The sequence below is a fragment of the Tursiops truncatus genome, chromosome 11 (assembly GCF_011762595.2).
Source record: "Tursiops truncatus isolate mTurTru1 chromosome 11, mTurTru1.mat.Y, whole genome shotgun sequence".
NCBI lineage: Eukaryota > Metazoa > Chordata > Mammalia > Artiodactyla > Delphinidae > Tursiops > Tursiops truncatus.
In genome coordinates this window covers 6,857,540-6,877,615 of record NC_047044.1, presented here as the reverse complement: position 1 = coordinate 6,877,615, position 20,076 = coordinate 6,857,540, and the positions used below count along the sequence as shown (strand labels likewise).

General features: G+C 50.5%; 1 protein-coding gene across 7 annotated transcripts in view; it reads right to left on the bottom strand.

The window, feature by feature from the left end:
* Positions 1 to 1,124: 1,124 nt before the first annotated feature.
* TCF20 (transcription factor 20) overlaps positions 1,125 to 20,076 on the bottom strand; it is a 189,398-nt gene continuing 170,446 nt past the window's right edge. For 5 of the 7 annotated variants that reach the window (XM_033865908.2, XM_033865910.2, XM_073789218.1 and 2 more), the window contains 4 exons: positions 16,290 to 16,383; positions 8,373 to 8,422; positions 7,170 to 7,297; positions 1,125 to 1,374 (listed from right to left, as the gene is read on the bottom strand). In XM_033865908.2, coding sequence (XP_033721799.1) covers positions 7,214 to 7,297; positions 8,373 to 8,422; positions 16,290 to 16,383 — 228 coding nt within the window. In that variant the 3' untranslated portion in view covers positions 1,125 to 1,374; positions 7,170 to 7,213. The remainder of the gene's footprint in view (positions 1,375 to 7,169; positions 7,298 to 8,372; positions 8,423 to 16,289; positions 16,384 to 20,076) is intronic. The other 2 variants (XM_033865906.2, XM_033865907.2) reach the window with 2 other exon arrangements.

Sequence of the window (20,076 nt, the reverse complement as noted above, 5' to 3'; positions counted from 1 at the left end):
GCTGGACCAGTGAGCTGGCAGCCGCCCCTGCAGCAGAACCAGAGCCACCCTGAGGACTGGGATGGGAGGAGAAAAGAGACGCGTTTGCTTTAAACAAAAAAAGAAACAAGGTTAAAATGAAGTTTATTATTTTTTTTGATTTTTTTGTTTTGTTTTTTAAATAAAACTGTTTGTGAAACAGCTATTTTATCCCCACGGCAGAGTGACCCCTGAAAGATGCACTAACCCCTTCTTAAGGCCTTAACAAGATTTTTTTTGTACTTTTTTCTTTTTTTAAAACTCAGATATTTAAAAACTGTACAATTTACAAAACAAAACAAAACAATACAACATAAAGAATCATGTAGCATGGGGCTGCTCAACCGACAGGCCCCCTTTTCCTTTATAAAAATGAAAGCAAAAGAAAAAAGGGTGGAGTGGGTGTTCCTGGTCAGCTTACCTCACATGATCATACCTGACACTGTCCCTCCCTGTGTCCGCTCCTACAGCTTAGGTTTCCGTCCCGTCTGTCCTGGGGGTCAGGGCACAGCTGCCTGAAACATGCCCAGAGGCGGCCATCCCTTGACCCTGCCGGCTGAGCCACTTAGTGGGATGCTTGGGGCTCTCACCGGCCACAGTGACCCAGGACGCAGCTGTGACCTTGGAGCTTGTGCCAATTTCACCCCCCCCAAAAGATAAAAATCTTAAAAATAATAAATAAATAGTGTTTCTGGAAATGAAAAAATTTATTTTTGTGTTTAAACATCATTCTCCCACTCTTGAAAACACGGACCATCCCCGCTTCCCTCCCCCTTGACCTTCCCACTTTGAGACAAATTACTGACAATAGAATAGTTCGGTGTGGTTTGTTTGCTCTTCCAACCCCGGGTCTAGAATCTCTGAATTGTGTAAGTTGGGCTAAGGATCTAAGTCAGCCCTGTCCTTGTGAGATGAGAGTTTGTTCAGTTCAATTTCACATTTAAATTTCACTGTTATTGGAACAAATTTGGAATTCTTAAGCTAGATAATTTTAAAATAGAATCAAAAGGGATAGCGCACCTTTCATTTAAACAGTCTTTCCAGACTAAAAATAGATTTATATATATATATTTTATCCCTCCCTCTTTTAATTCCCCCCACCCTTTCCCATCATCCCCCCTCCCCCCACCCCCCACATTGTCACTATGGAGATTGTGTCCATGGAAACAGCCATTCCAACTTCTTGGGTCTTTCTTTCCTGTGGTGTCACCAGTTTGAGAGTGATGTAAGAACTTAGGAAGGAAGTGCTGGCACGGGCAGGCACGCGGGGTGGGGCGGGGTGGGGTGTGGCTGCACAGGAGGACCATTTCCATTCCATCACAAGGGTCCACCACCTTCTCATCTCCACAGTCTCACCTGCAAGACAAGCAGACACTGGGTGCTGGGAAACCCTGTGTGGTGCTGTAGCCAACAGCCCCCGCTCCGTGGCGGCACCGGGGTAGGGGGACTCTGCAGGGTCCAGCAGCTGCAGAACCCCTGTGAACACACTGCTCACACTGCAGACGCCCAAGACCAATGGCGGAGCCAGTCGTGTGGCTCTGGGCCTGAAACAGGGTAAAGGCAGCAATGACCCGGCCAGCTGCGCCAGGAACGGACTCTGAGTGCCCTGTCCCGGGTGTGTGGAAGGAACCGAGACCAGGAGAGAGTTCTCTGACCCGCCAGGTGGGGCTGCCTGGAGTGGAGTGGCTCTCAGGGCGACCCCTTGCTTAGGACCCCACCATCTGGGGCCTGCAGCTGGGCTGGGCTTGGCACTTGGTGGCAGGGACCAGTCCTCACAGAGGTGGCTGAGTACCCAGCCAGTCTGTGGAAGAACCGGCTCAGGACCACGTGAAGGCTGCCTCCAGTCACAGGCAGCTCTTTACATCTAACAGCGAACACTCCACCCAAGAGCTCTGACGGAAGGCAGGTCTCAGCTCATCCTCTGAGGCTCCCCAGGCCCTGCCACTGGCGTCTCTCCTTCCAGTCCAGGCTCCAGGCTCAGGAAGACTATCCTGGTGATCACATGGGGTACGTGGGGTTGTATCAAGGGCCTCCTCAGAATGCTTCGCGGGCCATTCATTACATGTGCAAAGATCTCAGAGAGACACAGCAGTTTCCAAGGAATTCAGTCCAGAAAAATTACACCAGAAGCCAAGAGTGGTGGCACCCTCACCTTTCTGCCAATCACAGCACTCTTGGAAACCGTGTGTGTGTGTGTGTGTGTGTGTGTGTCTGTCTGTGTGTGTGTCTGTGTGTGTGTGTCTGTGTGTGTGTGTGTGTGTGTGTGTGTGTGTCCCTCCTCCAACCAATAAACCTCAAGAAAACCCAGACACCACTATCTCCTTTTCTGCTTCCATAAAACTTACTAATATGCAAAATAGTTAAGACTGGTCTGTGTGCATGAGCCATAAAGAGATTCCTAACTGCTTGACAGAAAACATGAATAAACAGGAAGAGACTCACAGAGACAGCAGGACAATGTCGCCACCCTCAGGTACAAGCAAACCCCGGGAATCCAGCTGGAGGCCCTGGGGACGTGGGCCAGTGGCTGAGCCATCCTCAGGACGTCCCCGGCCACAGTGTGGCTTCCCCGGCACTGATGGTGGCTCTGGCCCCACCTATGTGGTCCATGCTTCCCCCTCCCCCAGCACGGACACTCTCCACTCCTCACTCTGGTTTCCTGAGGCTAAGGCTGCCAGGAAGGCGGGGAGAAACAAGCAGCCTTCTCAGGTGAGGACAGAGGACAGGTGCCATGCATATCCTGCAAAGCTCTGCTGGTGGAGGGAGGGACAGGGCAGGGTGTGCCCTCTCCCCAGTGCTTGGCACAGTCTTGGGCCTGCACCCCTATCCTGCTCATTACTCACAACAGCAGGCCCCAGCCCAGCGCCCATCTCCAGAATGAAGGCTGTCTCAGCACCAGGGTCTGCCCGGCCGGTGGGCTGTGCACGCTGCTGACCCTGGGCTCCTCCCCTGGTGCCACAGGGGGACCTGGTGGTCCAGGCAGCCTCGGCCCTTCCGCACCTCCCGCCTGGGGCTTTGCCTTCCAGCCTTCCCAGCAGGGACCTTCCCCAGGGTCTGATATTAGACTGGCCCAAACACATGATACCCTGAATGTAATGGGACCCTAACTTCTCAGTTGCTCCTCAAAACTGTTCCTTCAGTAGGGAGAATGGGAAGAAAATTCTTTAAGCACCGAGTAGGGGCCAGGCACTATGCTAGGAGCTTTACAGACATTATTTCACAGTAACACTGAGAGGCCTGACCTCCATATCTTGGAGATGAGGCAGCTGAGGGAGGTGACACATGTGGCCCAAGGCCACGTGGCTGGTTAGAAGTGGGACTGGGGCTCACATCCAGCAAAGCTCCTCTGCTTGGGCCCCAGGGACTCTGCCTGCGAGCCTCCATTGTTGTGGGCCCCATCCAAATGCACAGGACACGGCTGAGAAGGCAGCACCCCAGGCAGGGCCACGGAGCAGGCGCGGAGCTGCTGCGCCAGTGAGCGAGCGGGCGGCCCTCTGTGCTGAGGACCTGCACGCTTCTCCGTAAAAAGGCAACTGCACGTTCAGCTGCCGGCGATCGGGACTTCATGCTGGGCCAAAGCCTTCCAACACCCCTGCCCTCGTCACCCTCCTTCCTGCTGCCCTTCAGCTTCACCTCCGTGGCCTGAACCTGGGCCGGGTCAGTCTGTCCTCCAAATCCTCCCGCGTCTGACACCAAGCTGCCCTCTCCACCTGCGGCTTGGCGGCACCCCCTCAGCCCCACGGGACCTGGCCAGGGTGTGGAGGGCAGCCTCGTCCTCAACCTGTACCCACCCGGGCGCCGTCAGGTCAGCACTCTCCTCCCTGGGCTGCAGGTGCTCCTCTATTTAACACGGCTGTCCGCCCTGCGAGGAGAGGGACTGCCGTGTGCCCCCTCGGGCCAGTGCACGACGGGACAGAGACAGCGGTCCCTGCGGACCGGGCAGGCAGTCTAGTGGAGATGCAGACGATACGTGAACACACAAATGACTTGAGGTTGTGGTGATGCCAGGAAGGCTGCAGAGTGGGGACAAGGGGACTTGGAAGGTTGCCGTGAGGAAGTGACACTGAAGCTGAGACCCAGAGAAGAGACGGAGGCACAGTGCTCCAGCGCAGGGAGCTAAGCGCGAGCACAAAGCTCCGCGGGAGGAAGCTCAGAGGAGCCGAAGGAGCCTCGCCGGAGACTCCAGGGGCCCTCAGAGGTGTGCTGGGCAGTCTGGACTTAATCCTACCAGGGATGGGAACCTCTGAAGCTGCAGTTGTGGGAGGCAGTGAGGGGCTGCCGGGGCTGGGGTGGGAGGGAAGGGGAGCCCCGGGACATGACGCTCTTCACACGCAGGCCGGCTGTGTGACATTCCGACCACAGAAGCTGCTCGGGAAGGCCCAGCTCCAGGGCAGGGAGGCTGCTGTGTGCAGCTGGCACCCAGGACAAGGCAGCAGATGGATGGAGGATACTGCTTCCTGCCCACTGGATCGGGAGACCTGGGGGGTGGGGTCTCCTTGTTTACTCAGATGAGAATGGAAGATGGCAGGGGGGATGTTCCGCGGTCAGAGCCCTGCCCACTCGCTGCCCTGAGCCAGGGAGGCTTCAGCACGGGGAGAGGGCAGCACAGGCCGGCCACACGGCTCCATCATCCACAGAGCCGGGAGGAGGGGGCCCACTGACAGCTGCCCGAGGACCTGTCCTCTGTGGCACTGCTGGCCTGGTGAGGGACAAGCACCAGGTATCTCACGTGGTGGCAGGAGATTAGAACTCACGTCTCCTTGCCCCAGCCCTGGGGTTTTCTGCCAGACAGGGCAGCTGTAGGGTCTGGTTTGCAGCTCTGAACCTCCTGCTCCTCCTGGGCATGGCTGAGGGCAGTGCACCCAGCATTTGCTGACACCGCACCCCAGGCCAGGCTGCGCCGGGCATGGTGGAGGCATTTCTTAACTGAATCCTCACAAGGTTGGCCACTGCTATCCCTCTTTTTTCAGAAGGAAAACAAGCACAGAGACATTAAGTGGCCTGAGCCTGGTCACACAGCACTTTCCACACTGCTCTGGGTGAGAAAGTGGGGCGCCACGAACCGGAACTCACATGTACAATCACTGTCCCTTCCCCGCCTTGTCGGGAGACCCAACGATGGTGGCTCTGTGTCCTCAGCACGGATACTGAAATGAATGCTCCTTGAGGTGGGGGGCTGCGTCTCTGTCCCCAATCACTGGGGCTTCCGCACAGTCTGCAGAGGGCTGACAGCGAAGGCCCACAATGTGACTGCTGAACCGCGAACCCAGGACGACGGGTCCAGCCTCGCGGGGAAGCACTCGATGACAAGCAGTTCAGGTGGACGAGACCAGAGGCGCATGTTCGTTCCTTCCCTCCAAGAGGTGAAGGTCTGCCCTCAACAGACTCGAAACGACCCCAAGCCGAGGGACACGCCACTCAATCACTCAGCGCCTCATTTCTTCTGTGTAAACAGGAATGATAACACCAACCTTCTGAGGAATGAACTACGAAGCCTACTGTCCCACGAGAGCCAAGGGCTCTGTCAGCTGGCAGAGCCCAAGAATGAGCAGAGAGAAAAGTGATGATGAACAAAATTAAAACTTCCAAGAGGAGATTTGCCCACCAGGCCCAGGGCCCAGAGTTCTTCTTTTTCTCAAACATGGGCTGGGATTCCAGGACAGGAACAAAAGGCACTGAGTAACCAATGGTTCTCTCCCTAACTGGCTCTTCCTGGACACTTCCAGGAACACTCCACGTGGCCTCCTATATAACCCAGCCCTAACCACCGGGGCCAGGAAGGTGGCAGAGCCCCCTAGACACAGTAGAAGGGCCAACAGAAACATTCTTGAAAACCACCCAGACTGCTGCTTGCCCTGAGGGTCAGTGGACCCCGCGGGTTCTAGAAGTGCACGGGGCTCCGTGTGATGACCCACCCTCCCGCCCTGCTCCGCTCCCTCCACTCCCAGCCCTACTCCCTGGAAGAGCAAGACAGAAAAGTGTGAGTGCAAAGTCCTCACTCGACAGCCCCTCAGGAAGCACTGTAACCCCCACCGGCCCCAGACACTCAGCACTCAGCACAGGGGCCTTCTCTGGAGGTCAGTACCGGGACCCACCTAAGAAACAGACGACTTCCCAGATGAAAACTGCCACATTCTGAGGTGAATTCTGTTTCTTCCTCAAAGTACTGTTAGGCATTCCAGAGAAAGGCAGACACCCCCCACCCCGACTTGTAACAAGGGGGAGGGGACATTCCACAGAGACTCAGGCACATGGGCTTGCTGTCCCAGAGAGCCAGGCCTAGCACACCTGTGTGGGTCTCAGCCGTCTGGAGTAAACACAGACGCCCTCACTTGCAGAGAAATAATCCCTTAACGAACAGTTCTGAGACAACTAGCCCCCCACCCCATCCTGTAGAAGCAAGTGCCCCAAGTTACATTTTGTTTTTTCTTCTCATGATGTTTTGCTCAGTGAGGACGGGGCGGGTGAGGAAGGCAATGGGAGCATTGCAGGCCTGCTGCTTCTAGAGACCCAAGTCCCATAATCCTGCTCTCACAGGCACATGCTGCCAGCCCAGACCACGAGCCCCCAGACACACTCACAAAAAGCACAACTCGACCTCCTGAGATTTTTAAAAGTAAAGTTAAACGGGATGCTAAAGTCTACTAAATCGTTGAGGGGATTTTCCTTCCCTTTGTACTTCTAGGAAAAGGAATCCTTCATAGACCTGGGGGAAAAAAAAGATTTCAAAAAACAAAACTTGGGGTATTTTTTGTTTTTCAAAGGAGAACCCATCATAAGCTTTAGAGATGTTAAGTAAATTAAGAAGAGGCCTCTGGCAAGAAGCCTTTCTGAGACAGGGCAAGAGTGAGGGCTGCCAGCAGGAGAGCCACCCCCCCAGAGGCTCTGTCCCGAAGCCAGCTGCGTTCTGCCCCTGGGGACTCCACACACAAGGCCTGAACCCCGGCGGAGGATGGGACCAATTTAAAGCCCCACGCCACCTTTCCACACGTATTCTGGGGAGCTGAGCAACAGATGGAAAGACATGGTATCCACCTGGCGCTGGCAGTCCACGCGATTAAATGCTGGTGGGGCAGCCTGGCCTGGGGTGAGCAGGAGGCAGCGGCCCGACACCCCCTTGCAGTCTGGCAGGGGCGGCGGCCCCGACTCACCTGTGCTTGCTGTACTTTCCATTCCCACGAGCACACTGCCCCCCTCACCCCCGCTCCGACTGCTCTGTGCTGAGGCTGCCTTTCGCTGTCTTGTTCTGCAAGGCGGGGAGAGGGCACGGGAGGGGAGGCTGACGCCGGCAAAGCCAAGGAGACAGGACAGGAGGGACAGAGAACGAGCGTGGGGGTCAGGGCAGGCGGAGGTGAGGAGAGGAACGCACATGGAAAAGGAAAGAAAAAGCAGAGTCAGTGCTGAGTGACAAACAGGAGATACTCAGACAGGGTCTTCTGAGGTAAACTGTGACCATTAAAAAAGAGAAGTTTTTAAAAATAAAAACATGTAAATTAAGTAAAAAATGGGAGAGAAAATTGTAAGATCCTATGATCCATATTGGAAAATAATTGTTAAAGAAAAGCATAAGTAAGCATCTTTCAGAAGCACTTTGAGGGCAGACCTGTCAGGGCGACCTCTTTCTAGTACTTTCTGGCCCCACTTAGAGACTGAAGACCGTGAGCACCAGTGGCCACCAGGGGTCAGTGTGACCTCAGCCGGAGGAGAGCCGCCGCTGCAGGGACTGCCAGGTGGCGGGTCTCCACCATCCCAGTCCTTCCCTGGGGTCCCTTTCTCCACGCCCTCCCGTCTCCACACACGCATGTGGTGTCTTGGAAACAGGCCATTCACACACACCCCCGCCCCCATCTTCGTTCCTTTCCTAAATTTAAGAGGTGACCAAGAGACCACCTCCTCAATCAGCTGCAGGCACCACTGGCTGCTTTGGCTGAAGTAAAACCTGGAGGAGACTGTGAGTTTCCCCAAAAGCCTGGAGTCAACTCTCTTTAGCCTGGGAAGACACCTCTGCTTATGTACCTAGACCTACAGCCAATCTCACCTCACGCCAATCTGTGATCTGGGGTTCCACTCAACTGCGGGGGAAACCAGGAGTTTTGTGTGTTTCTCTTCCAATTTCTCTTAACAAACACCTTTCTCCCCAGCTGCGCCACCCCATGGGTGCTGACCCCACACCACAGGGCTCCCTCCCATTTGCATCTCGGCCCTCCCGGGGCCAGGAGTGCTCGGCAGCCCGGGCCCTGGTGGTGTGGCCGTGACCCTGCAATGTCTGGTCTCCAGGTCTTTCAGGAGGAGCCCCGCCGCCACCCCCAAGTCCTGCGGGGAGGGGAGCACAGGCTCTGCAGGCTCTGACTCACCTTGTGCTTGGGGCACCTCACCGAGAAGTTCTCCTCATGGAGCAAACAATCTGCAAGAGAGAAGGGGACAGTCAGGACGAGCCTGGCGTGCGGCACAGCCTGCGGGGCGTGGGGCCACGCTGGCCAGGGCAGACAGGGTCACACATGGCGATAAGAGGTCTCCACACTATGATTTCTAATAGGAAACCACGCAAGACACCCCCAAATAAGCTATGGCACCTCAACATGGTGGAATGTCAGTCCAACATGAAACGTTTCAGAATAGTGAACACGATGCAAATTGCTCAAAAAACCAGGATACATAAATGTACAAGTACAATCCCAATTTTACCAAAATATTTTATATGCATAAAAAAGGACAAAGGAAATCTACCAAAATATGACAGTGATTCTCTTTGGATAGTAATATTATAGGTGATTTTAATTTTCTTTATTTTTTCTGTATTTCCATGATCATATCCTATTATTCTAATCATCAGAAACAATCTCTAATAAGTGTTATTGTTAAAATTCCTTATCTTAGGCTAAGGCCATTCCACAGGCCCACGCCAAAGCTTCCTTGTGAAAACACTTTGAATCTGGAGGCATCTTTTCTCCTCTGTGGAGAGTCACAGGTCAGAGACAGCAAGGAGGCCAGGCCCGTGAGCCCCGCTGCCACCCTTGCCCCACACACAACCCACGGACACACTGCAGAAGGTCCATAATCCCTGCTAAATGCTTCAGAGAAATGTGAAATCCCACGAGGGGGCGATTAATCCTTGGAGGAAAATCACTCATTCCAACTGTTAACACGGTGGTGACACATCCTCCATGATGGCAAGGACGCGCACCTGCCTCCAGGGGCGTTGTGCTCTGCGGCACAAGCGTCGTGCGCGGAGCAGGGCGAGGAAAGCGACTTAACGAGCTCACTCTGCACACCACAGCTCCTGAAGACCGACAGCCAGGTCACTGGTGCGAGACGCAGTGGCCGAATGTTAATAAATATTGATCACACATTCTCAGAGAGCGCCCAGGCACCAAGGCGGGAGGCGGCCGTGGTACTTAGCCTTGTTAAATTTACAATTTAACTCAGGTTTAAAGTGAGGTCCAGATTAGCGGCCTGTGTACCCACAGATTTCAAGTGAAACAGTAGTAAGCAACGGAGCACACAAATGGAAACTTTTGAGGTCCTCTATAATCTTAAATAAATAAAGACCCTTTCACAATTCGGCTAAGCCACCTCCCCTTCTGGAGTCCTAGAATCTCTAGGGTCAGATGGGTTTGGTCTTCACAGTTCCCGGGGCAAGCCTCGGGGCATGAGAAACAGCAAGTCCTGCTAACCTTTGCATCCCTATCCCCTCCCCCCTCCAAGCAAAGAGCGCGGCAGTAAATGAAATGTGTTAATTTAAAACCCACAAGTACATGGTGTGACCGAGGCTCCTGCTGCTCCAATCTGCCAGAGAGCTCACGAACAGCGGGAGACAGACAGCTGGAGCTCCAGGGAAGCACCTTCTCCTTACCTGGGCTGTGGCAGCAGCGCATGCTGGCAGAGTCTATAGTTTGGGCCAAAGAGAAACAGCACAGGCCACGCGGTGGGGAAAGACCACGCTTACACCACAGGGGTTTACAGAAATAAGGAGGGGGGCCGTGTTAGCTGGAAAAGATGCCATCAGAAAGGTAGAGGTGGCTCGGGTCCCCTCACTGCCACGAAACAGTGACCAGCTGTGATGGACCATTAGTAAAACATGCTTAAAGTTAGGAAACATGTTCCCTCGAAGTTAAAAAGAAGAAATAAAACAATGTAAGTAAACACTAAAGGCAACTTGGAACTAATGCCAGGTACTTCTGGGAATGGAAGTCTCCGAAACGAATCTACGAGACGGGGTGCACCTTTTGGCTAGGCCTCCCGAACAGGCAGCGGCTGTCCCCATTCTCGTCATGTCCACCGGCCATCAGGAACTGCACTTCCTGTTCCTGGCAGGGTGAGAACCACAGCTGGAGGGCTTAGACACCTGCAAGGGGCCAGCGAGCCTCTCCTGGGCTGCCTCCAGCCAGGCTCTGCTGGGGAAGAGCCAAGAGTGGCAGGAAGTGCAGTAAAAGCTCTCCTGAGGGCTCTGGACAGGCGCCTGGCCCCACACTGCCGGCCCGCCAGCCTCTCGTTTGATTCCTTTAAGCCCCTGGCAACACCCCGCACTGTGCAGAGGGCCTGGTCAGCACTTCCCCACAGTGAGGTCAGAGTCAATGGCTGGATCATCACGCAGGCTGGAAGAGACTCACCAGGTTGTCTAGTCGGCAGGGTGGCTTCCAGACACAAACAGCAGCACCCCAGAACAGTGTTCCACTTTGAGTCCTCTCTTTGGGCTTAAAGGCAGAGGACTCTGCTGAGCTCCTCATAACAAGCTATGTGGAGCTTCAGATACCCACATGCACCCGTATATACCCCATGCTGAGGATGGTGAGCCCGGGAAGGGAGAAGACGAAAGGATGTCTAGCGTCCTTTGGATCTGCCAGGCCCCGACAGTCTCCAACTCAGCTACAATCTCCTCAGAGCTACGCTTAGTACTCATAATGGCAAAATCCAGGCTGGGACTCAGGGACCCACCAGCCTCACCCCACCTCGCTGAGAGGCAGCCTCAGGGGCCGAAGGAGGGGAATAAGAAGGCGGGAGCAAGGCCCTGGGATGCAGAGAGCTCCTCTCCAGGGAGAGGCCAGACCACCAGTTCTTTCGTAGGACCCATCTGGGGCTCTGAACCCACTGCTGCAAGATCAAAGTCAGCAGCGGAGAGAACAGCTTTAAAATGCTGCTGGAAGGGTGGCTACAGAAGTGAAATTCCCAGCTGTGCTTCCTCATGAGGGTAAAAGAAAAAGCCCCTCTAGGCAAGATTCTATATGCACAGTGGGATTATAAATGAGCTACCACAGCTCTTTTTTCCTTTGGTATTAATTGTTGTGGCTTATTGCATTAAATACATTAAATCTTTTTTTTTTTTAAACAGCACTCATGTTCTTATTACTGCACTCTCCCACCTGGAGACAAATCCTATGCCTGTGACATAACAAGCAGCACAACAGAGCAAACTGTGATGTCACAAATGTGCAATCACTATTAGGAAGGGGAAACGCTGCAGGAGCCACAGATCCTCATGTTTCCATGGAGATGTCCCTGGTGATAAAAGTTTTCCCTTCGTTATGAACAGCTCTTTAAGGTTTGGGCAGCTGACAGTAAGGCAGAGATGAAAATGCCAAACTGTTCCTTACTCCATACAGAGATGGGGGACTCAAACTCAGGGACTTACTTTTATTGTAACTAGAAAGAAAGTCAATCAATGAATGCCTTTCCTGGATACAAAGATCCATTACATATAGAACAGAATTCCTGAGAAGACTGTGTGGGATAAATACAAGCATCAAGCTACACAGAGCAGTGCAGGCTTTGGGTCACTGTGACTCAGGTCATCCAAGAGACCAACAAAGACACGGTCACCTTGTTAAGCTGCTTCTTTGGTCCCAGCTCCGCATGGAGGAGCAGTTTGCAGCAGCTGGGACAGCAAAGCCAGAGGGCCAAGGCCCCGACCCAGACAGCCTTCCTCTCCCTGGATACTCGGCCACCAACTTCTGCCAAACAGAGACGTTACCAACTTATCTGGGCAGGCCATGCAAGGCAGGTTCAAACAGAGTGACAAGAGAGTCCTTTGCTTCCTAACACTCAGCTGGTAGAGCAGGCCCTGCTTCCCTGCTGGCGGTGCGTGCTAGAGGGCCTCCACTTGAGGGAGGAGAGCCCAGTACCTGTCCCGAAGAACCCCCAGAGCCTGGGCTAGAGCAGGGCGTTCCAGCCGCCAGCTGCACACGGCCATGGGAGTCTAAACGAAAGAAAAAGCTCAGTCCCTCATTCCCACTAGCCACCTTCCAAGCGCTCAATGGTCACACATGGCTTGTGGCTACTGTATTGGAGAGTACAGATCTAGAACATTCCCTCACTGCAGCAAGTTCTACCGAGCGACTCCACTCAACCCCTGGAGAAACTGTACCTGGAGGCAGGTGCCCCGTGTGCACACAGGGAGCACGCTCGCAGGGGGGACGAGGCACCTGCCTGCTGCTCACCTCAGGCTGCTGGGCAGAGCCTCCATGCAGGAGACCACCTCTCACCGCCCACCGACGGGGAAAGCCAATGCTTGCAGCATTCCCCACAAAAGACTTACACACAACTGCCGAAAACCCAGAACCTGACCATCTTCATTAAAAATCACGAAGCTTAAACTAGAAAAAGAAACAAAACGTTCTGAGGTAACCCTGGGCGGTATCATGAAAATGAGAAAAGGCAGTGGTTGGGCTTCTGAGAGAGAAGGATTTAATGGCTGTTCTATAGAACATGCCAGACCACGACCCAGGGTGAATTACTGCTCAGACTCAACAAGTAAACATGTAGAGGAGGACAGAGGATGGAAGGGACAGACTGAAACCCAAACTCCCTGAACTGACATTTCAAGGCTCTCTTCTTTTTTTATGTAATAAATTTATTTATTTATTTATTTATGGCTGTGTTGGGTCTTCGTTGTTGCATGCGGGCTTTCTCTAGTTGCGGTGAGCGGAGGCTACTCTTCGTTGGGGTGCGCGGGCTTCTCATTGTGGTGGTTTCTCTTGTTGCGGAGCACGGGCTCTAGGCGCGCAGGCTTCCGTAGTTGTGCTTCAGTAGTTGTATCACGCGGACTTAGTAATTGTGGCTCACAGGCTCTAGAGCACAGGCTCAGTAGTTGTGGCACACAGGCTTAGTTGCTCCATGGCATGTGGGTTCTTCCCGGACCATGGCTCGAACCCGTGTCCCCTGCACTGGCAGGCGGATTCTTAACCACTGCACCACCAGGGAAGCCCTCAAGGCTCTCTTCTTACTGCCCACTTATCCCTCTGGTCACACGGCACCCTGGCCACCAGCTGCCCTTCAGCACATGCAAACAAACTTTCATGAGAATCTAACTTTGGCATAAGCGTTATCTTTCTGTACCTTTCTTTTTTTTCGTCACACTGTGTCGCTTGGCAGGATCTTAGTTCCTGACCAGGGATCAAATCCAGGCCCCCAGCAGTGAAAGCCCGGAATCCTAACCACTGGACCACCAGGGAATTCCCTTTCTTGTTCTTTTTAGCTGCACCCCCTACAGAAACCTGGAAAGAAAAGAGGGAAGAGGAAAGGAGGGGCAACGAGAAGGATGTGAAAGGCAGGGGGACACACTTAAGCAAACGTCAGGAGCGCTGGGAGGAAGGGTGGTCGAGAGGAACTCAGATTCCTCCCACGCCTGTCGGATCCGACTCCATGTGCTTTATGCCTCTGTACCTGCTCCCATCACCTGGTCAGCCACCAGGCCATTTGAGCACTCTTGTTTGTCTTCCCATTTTCTCTTCCTCCATCCTGACTGAAAGCATGAGAACCTGCTAGGTGAAGGTCTCAGACCCATCTGATGCTCAAAAAGTAACTGGTGAAAACAGTCAACAAAAAGCCAAAAGTCAGGAGGAAGAAAGAGGATTTCCCAGGCTGCTTGAAGCTCTGAGTCAGAACTCCAGTCTTCTGCATTGCTCATTGGATGGCACTTCTCAGACAAAAGGTGTCCTTCTTTCAACAGTTATTACACTGCAAAACACTGCTCTGATCATCTCCAGAGACCTGGAAAAAAGGTTTGACAAAACCCCACACCAGTTCACAATAAAAACACACAACAAACTAGGAATAGAAAGGAACCTCTTCAGTTGCGTCAAGAACATCTATGAAAAGCCCACAGCTATCATCATGATAGATCAGAAACAAGACAAGGATGTCAGCTCTTGCCACTTCTTTTTTTTTTTGGCTGTGGACCATTTTTAAAGTCTTTATTGAATTTGTTACAATATTGCTTCTGTTTTATGTTTTGTTTTTCTGGCCTCGAGGTATGTGGGATCCTAGTTCCCCAATCAGGGATTGAACCGCACCCCCTGCACTGGAAGGCGAAGTCTTAACCACTGGACTGCCAAGGAAGTCCCAGCTCTTGCCACTTCTATCCAACATTATCTAGAAGGTCTAGCCAGGCAACTAGGCAAAGAAAAGAAAAGGCATCTGATTGGAAAGGAAGAAGTAAAACAATCTACTCACAGATGACACATCTTGTATATAGAAATCCACTAAAAAACTATTAGAACTAATCAGTGAGTGGAGCAAAGTTCCAGGATACAAGATCAATACACCAAAATCAATTATATTTCTATACAGTCACAGTGAACAATCTGAAAATGGAATTAAGAAAACAATTCCATTTATAACCACACCAAAAATAATAAAATACTTAGGAATAAATTTAACAAAAAAGATGCAAAATGTGTACTCTGAAAATTACAAAACACCGTTGAAAGAAATTAAAAACTGAAGTAAATGGCAAGACAGACACCCCATGATCATGGGTTGGAGGACACACTATTTTTTTTTTATAAGATTGTGACAACCCCTAACCTGATCTGCAGATTCAATGCAATCCCGCCCCCCCTCAGAAATGGATAAGCTGATCCTAAAATTCATATAGAACAGCAAAGGACCCAGAATACCCAAAACAATCTTGAAAAAAAGGAACGAAGTCGGAGGATTCACACTTTCCAATTTCAAAATCTACCACAAAGCTACAGTAAACAAGACGGTGTGGTACTGGAGAGAGTCCAGAAATAGGTCCATACACCTATGGTCAACTGGTTTTCGACAAAGGTCATCGAATGAGAAAAGAGTAGTCTTTTCTACAAATGGTGCTGGGACAACTGGAATCCACATGGAAAGAAATGAACTGGACCCCTACTTCACACCACATACAAAAATTAACTCAAAACGGATCAAAGACCTGTGTAAGGGCTAAAACTATAAAACTCTTAGGAGAAAGCATAGGCATAAATCTTTGTGATTTTGGATTATGCAATGGCTTCTTAAATATAAGAAAAGCAACAAGCAACAAAGAGCATAAGTGGCAAAAGAAAAACAGATAAACTGAACTTCACCAAAGATGCTCAATATCATTAGCTGTCAGGGAAGTGCAAACCCAAATCACAATGAGATACCACTTCTTGCCCACTGGGATGGCCATAATAAAAAAGACATAAAAACAAGTGTTGGTGATGATGTGGAGAAACTGGAACCCTCACACACTGCTGGAGGGATGTAAAATGGTGCAGCCACTTTGGAAGACAGTGTGACAGTTCCTCAAACAGTTAAACATAGAGTTACCATATGACCCAGTAATTCCACTCCTAGGTTTATACCCAAGAGAAATGAAAACATTTAGTCCACACAAGGACTTGTCTGTGAATGTTCACAGCAGCATTATTTTGTATTATTATTGTATAATAATACAAAAGTGGAAAACCTAAACGTGCATCAACTGAAGAATGATAAAATATGGTATATCCTTACAATAAAATATTGTTAGAAAATAAAACCAATGAAGTACTGACACATGCTGCCATGTGGATAAACCAGAGAAACAGGAAGCTAAGTCACACGAAACGCATCACAAAGACCACATATTGTGTGATTCCATTTACATGAAATGGCCAGAAAAGGCAAATCCACAGAGATAGGAAGTAGATTAGTAGTTGCCAGGGGCTGGGGGTGAGGGAGAGAGACCACCAAAAGGTAGTAGTTTAAGACGTGATGAAAATGCTCTAAAATTAATTGTGATTGTGCTTGCACAACTCTGTGAATATAATGGTAAAAATCATTTAATTGTGCACTTAAATAGGTAAATCTTTTGTGAATTATAAAATTTATAAAAAATATCACCCCATTTAATTCCTTTTTATTATCTTCTCTGCATTCCTTCAGAATTTACAAACAGAACAAGGTCAGAAGAGACAAAAAGAACTATGAAGGAGAGAGAATCAAAATGTTATTTCCTACCCTTCGGATGCTCTGAACAAGGGTCTGTGGTCCCATCTTACCTGCGTCAATGGCACACGGGTAATGGTAACGGAAGGAGCAGCCTTTGTTGTAGCAGCCCAAGGTGGCGCCTGCCTCCTGGCAGTGGGAACATTTCTGGAAAGGAAGGAAGAAGTCAGGCGTGTCACCATCCCAACCTCACCCCTCTCCCCCAGGCCTTCCCCAGACCCCGTGGGTCAGACCTCAGCGCATGTCTCTGCGGTTACAGAAGTCTGGCAGCAGGACAGGCTGTCAATTTCTAACCACCACTCACTGACCACACCATGCGAGGGATCCAGCAGTAATGTTTTAGGCCAGGCCTTACAAATGTTCACAAATAAATCAAACAGCACAACACAGGCACCCAGCCCTGCCCTTGGTGTGCCCACTGTCCACCTGCCTGTGAGCCTGCCTGTCCTTTCCTCAGTCCTCACCACTATGGTGAACTGCCTACAGATCTTGCCCATCTATTTCTGTTGTGGAAGTCTGGGGTAGGAGAAGAGGGTACGATAGTAGAGTTATATATAAACCTTTTAGAATTAAAAGTGGAATTTGGTTTCTAGTTTTTATTTTCGTAAGAAGATTTTATTTTTATTCTGCTTATCCCAAATGCCCAATACAAGTATATTTCTCTTTTCAGAAAATATGGGCTCCTGTGTGCAAACGGTATTTTTACACACAAATCCTATTTTAAAGGCACTAGGAAACCTGCCATGAATTTCTGGCTGAGACATTATTCTGTAATTGAGATGCTCCTCCTTCTTTGGTCAGGTTTTCGTAAAGTGGGGCACATCTCTATCATGTGATGTGGCTGCCATGATCGCTCAGTCCTGTGTCCTGTCAACAATAATCGTACTTGGAAAAACCACATTGGCCCTACTGAGGAAAGATGCAGACCCTTCTGGTGGCCGAGGACACACAGCTAAGGCTACCTGAATGATACAGATTCTGATTCTAGGGAATCAGATTCCTGATTCTAGGGAAAATAAAAGTGCTCCATAAGCCGTTACACTTGTGGAAAATGGCTCCCCAACACATACTACACACCCTTCCTGGGGCAAAGTGACCAAAGGGCACCCTTCCCTCTTTTCTCTTTTGCCTGGGATGTCAGCCTATCAGGGTCTGTGTGGCTTGCAGGCCTGCAGCAGTCAGGAATGCCTCACCTAGTGAAGTGAGGCCCACCTGGACGGTGCCATGGAATGAACACCTCCAACTCACAGCAGCAGGAGCAGGATGACAGGGAGCTGGATCAAGCTTCCCTAATGCTGATGCTGATGGAAAACCACACAGATGCCAGCAACAGCACAGCCCAATGCGCACCCTGAATCATGCGTCAGGCATCACCCGAATGATGCGGCTCATTTGGTCCTCATAACTACCCTGTGACATCCCCACTCTACAGATGAGGTTCCTAAAGCACCATAAGGGGAAGTAACCTGCTCCAGGTCAGAGCTGATCCCAGCTGACCACGCCTGGCATCCTCCAGAGGCAAATGCAGCAGGAACGGGGCTGTAAGACAGCCCTAGAAGACCAACATTCTTCTGGGTGCCGACAACCAGTAAATGTTTATCATGTGCCCTCATACCCTTGCCAAGAAACAAAAGACTACTTGGCCCAGAGTAAACCAAGGACAGTTGGCAGCTTCTCGGGCAGCCCTAGACTTTATCTGCTTTTATCAGTGCCACAGGGCACCTTCAGTACAAAGGTCTCACCATCAACCAGAGGGAATGAACATGGCTAATTTCTCAGTGGTCACCCACAGCCATTCCCATTACACCCCTTCTTCCTAAAGGAGCCCCGAACGGTCAGCCATCCGGAGGACTCATGCTCCAGGCCCTCCCCACGCCCCTGGGGGGTGAATCTCAGTGGTGGCCATTTAGGAATGGGTGTGTCAAGCATTTCTGGTAGTGAAGTCTGCAGGGAAAGGGACTTCTGGGAAAGTTTTGCTCTCTTAACAAGGACACAAGACAGAAAGGCAGGAACAGGTCATCTTCTCGCTCGACCTCTGTGAGAAGGGGATGGTGAGATCTGTAGCAACCATCTCGTCACCACAAGGGGACAGCTCTGAAGACAGAGCCCAACCTGCTGAGGGCTGCAGAGTGACAGGATGGAGAGAACCTGGATTTCTGTGACATGATTAAGCACTAAAGTAGCCAACCCCAGGACCATCCCATCTCCAGACTTGTTAAGGGGGAGGACACTTTTCTTAAAAAAAAAAAAAAAATTACCTTTTAGTTTAATTTTGTAACTTGCAGTCAAAATATCCTGACTGATACAGAAAGGGACCTAGGACTTGAGGCCCTGCTGTATAAGGTTAAGGATGTGGGCTCTGGAACCTAACTAACTCCCTGGTAAGTGATTCCACCACTGACCATCTTTGTGTTGTTCTTGGCCAAAGTCCTAAACTTTGTTTCTTCAAGCTGCAAACGTGGACCTGGTAATACGATCTACCTCACAGAGATATTGTGAGGGTTAAATGTGTTAATCCAGGCTTACAACAGTGGCTGGATCAAAAGCGCTCCGTAAATGTGACCCAAGATGACCATGTGCCAGACACACGACACAGACTGACGAACAGCCACCTGTGGAGCAGGCCTGTCATCACCCTCGGATCCGAACACTGTCCATTTCCTTCCTACCTCGACACACACCCCTCTGCCCCCGGGAGGGCTTCTCAAAGCTTCTTGTCCTGAACCAGCCCACAGGCCCCATTTTTCTCATCAAGAAAGCAAACCCATCCCTCCCCAGGAAATCACATCACTAAAATGATGCATGCTTCTTTCAATTAAAAAAGCACAACTAACTTACTATATTACTTCCAGAGGAGAAAGACCCTGTATGACCTATTAGGTAGGGCCTTAGAGAAAGGACCTTAAAGAGTTTAGGTCAGTGGTTCTCAAAGTGTGGTCCCTGGACCAGCAGCATCAGCTGGGAACTTGTTCGAAATGCAAATTTTGGGATTCTGGGAAGACTGTAGAGTAGTAGCACTGGGAATCTGTCCCCACACCTGGAAAAATAACTGCACTGGCAGAATCTGTCTGATGTAACTGCTCTGGAGCTCTGGAGTCTGTTGAAGACCTGCAACTTCCAGGGGAGATGTGGGTGGTAAACAGCAGTTAATTCTGCCCATCTCCCACTCCCAGCCAAGTGGCAGGCAACCTAACTATACAAGTTAAGGAACTATGAAAAGAAGAACAAACTAAACCCAAAGCTAGCAGAAGGAAGGAAATAATAAGGATTAGAACAAAAATAAATGAAACAGAGAACAGACAGAGAATAGTAGAGAAAAACCCAAGTGGGGACATTACTATTGATTCTACAGAAATAAAAAGGATTATAAGAGAGTACTATGAGCAACTGTACACTAGCAAATTGGATAATCTAGATGAAATGTACAAATTTCCAGCAACACAAAACCTACCAAGATTAAATCACAAAGAAATAAAGATTTGAATAGATCTATAATTAGTAAGGAGATTGAATCAGTAGTCAAAAAGCTCCCGAAAAAGAAAAGCCTTGGACCTGATGATGGCTTCACTGGTAAATTCTACTAAACATTTAAGAATGAACTAATACCAGTCCTTGGGAAACTTTTCCCAAAAATTGAAGAGAAGGGGACATTTTCAAAATCATTCTACTGAGGCCAGCATCACCCGATACCAAAGCCAGAAAATGGTGTGTGCACACACACAGAGACACACACATACACAGACACAAAAACCCTACAGACCAATATCCTTTATGAACATTGATGCAAAAATCCCCAACAAAACACTAGCAAACAGAATCCAACAGCACATTAAAAGGGTT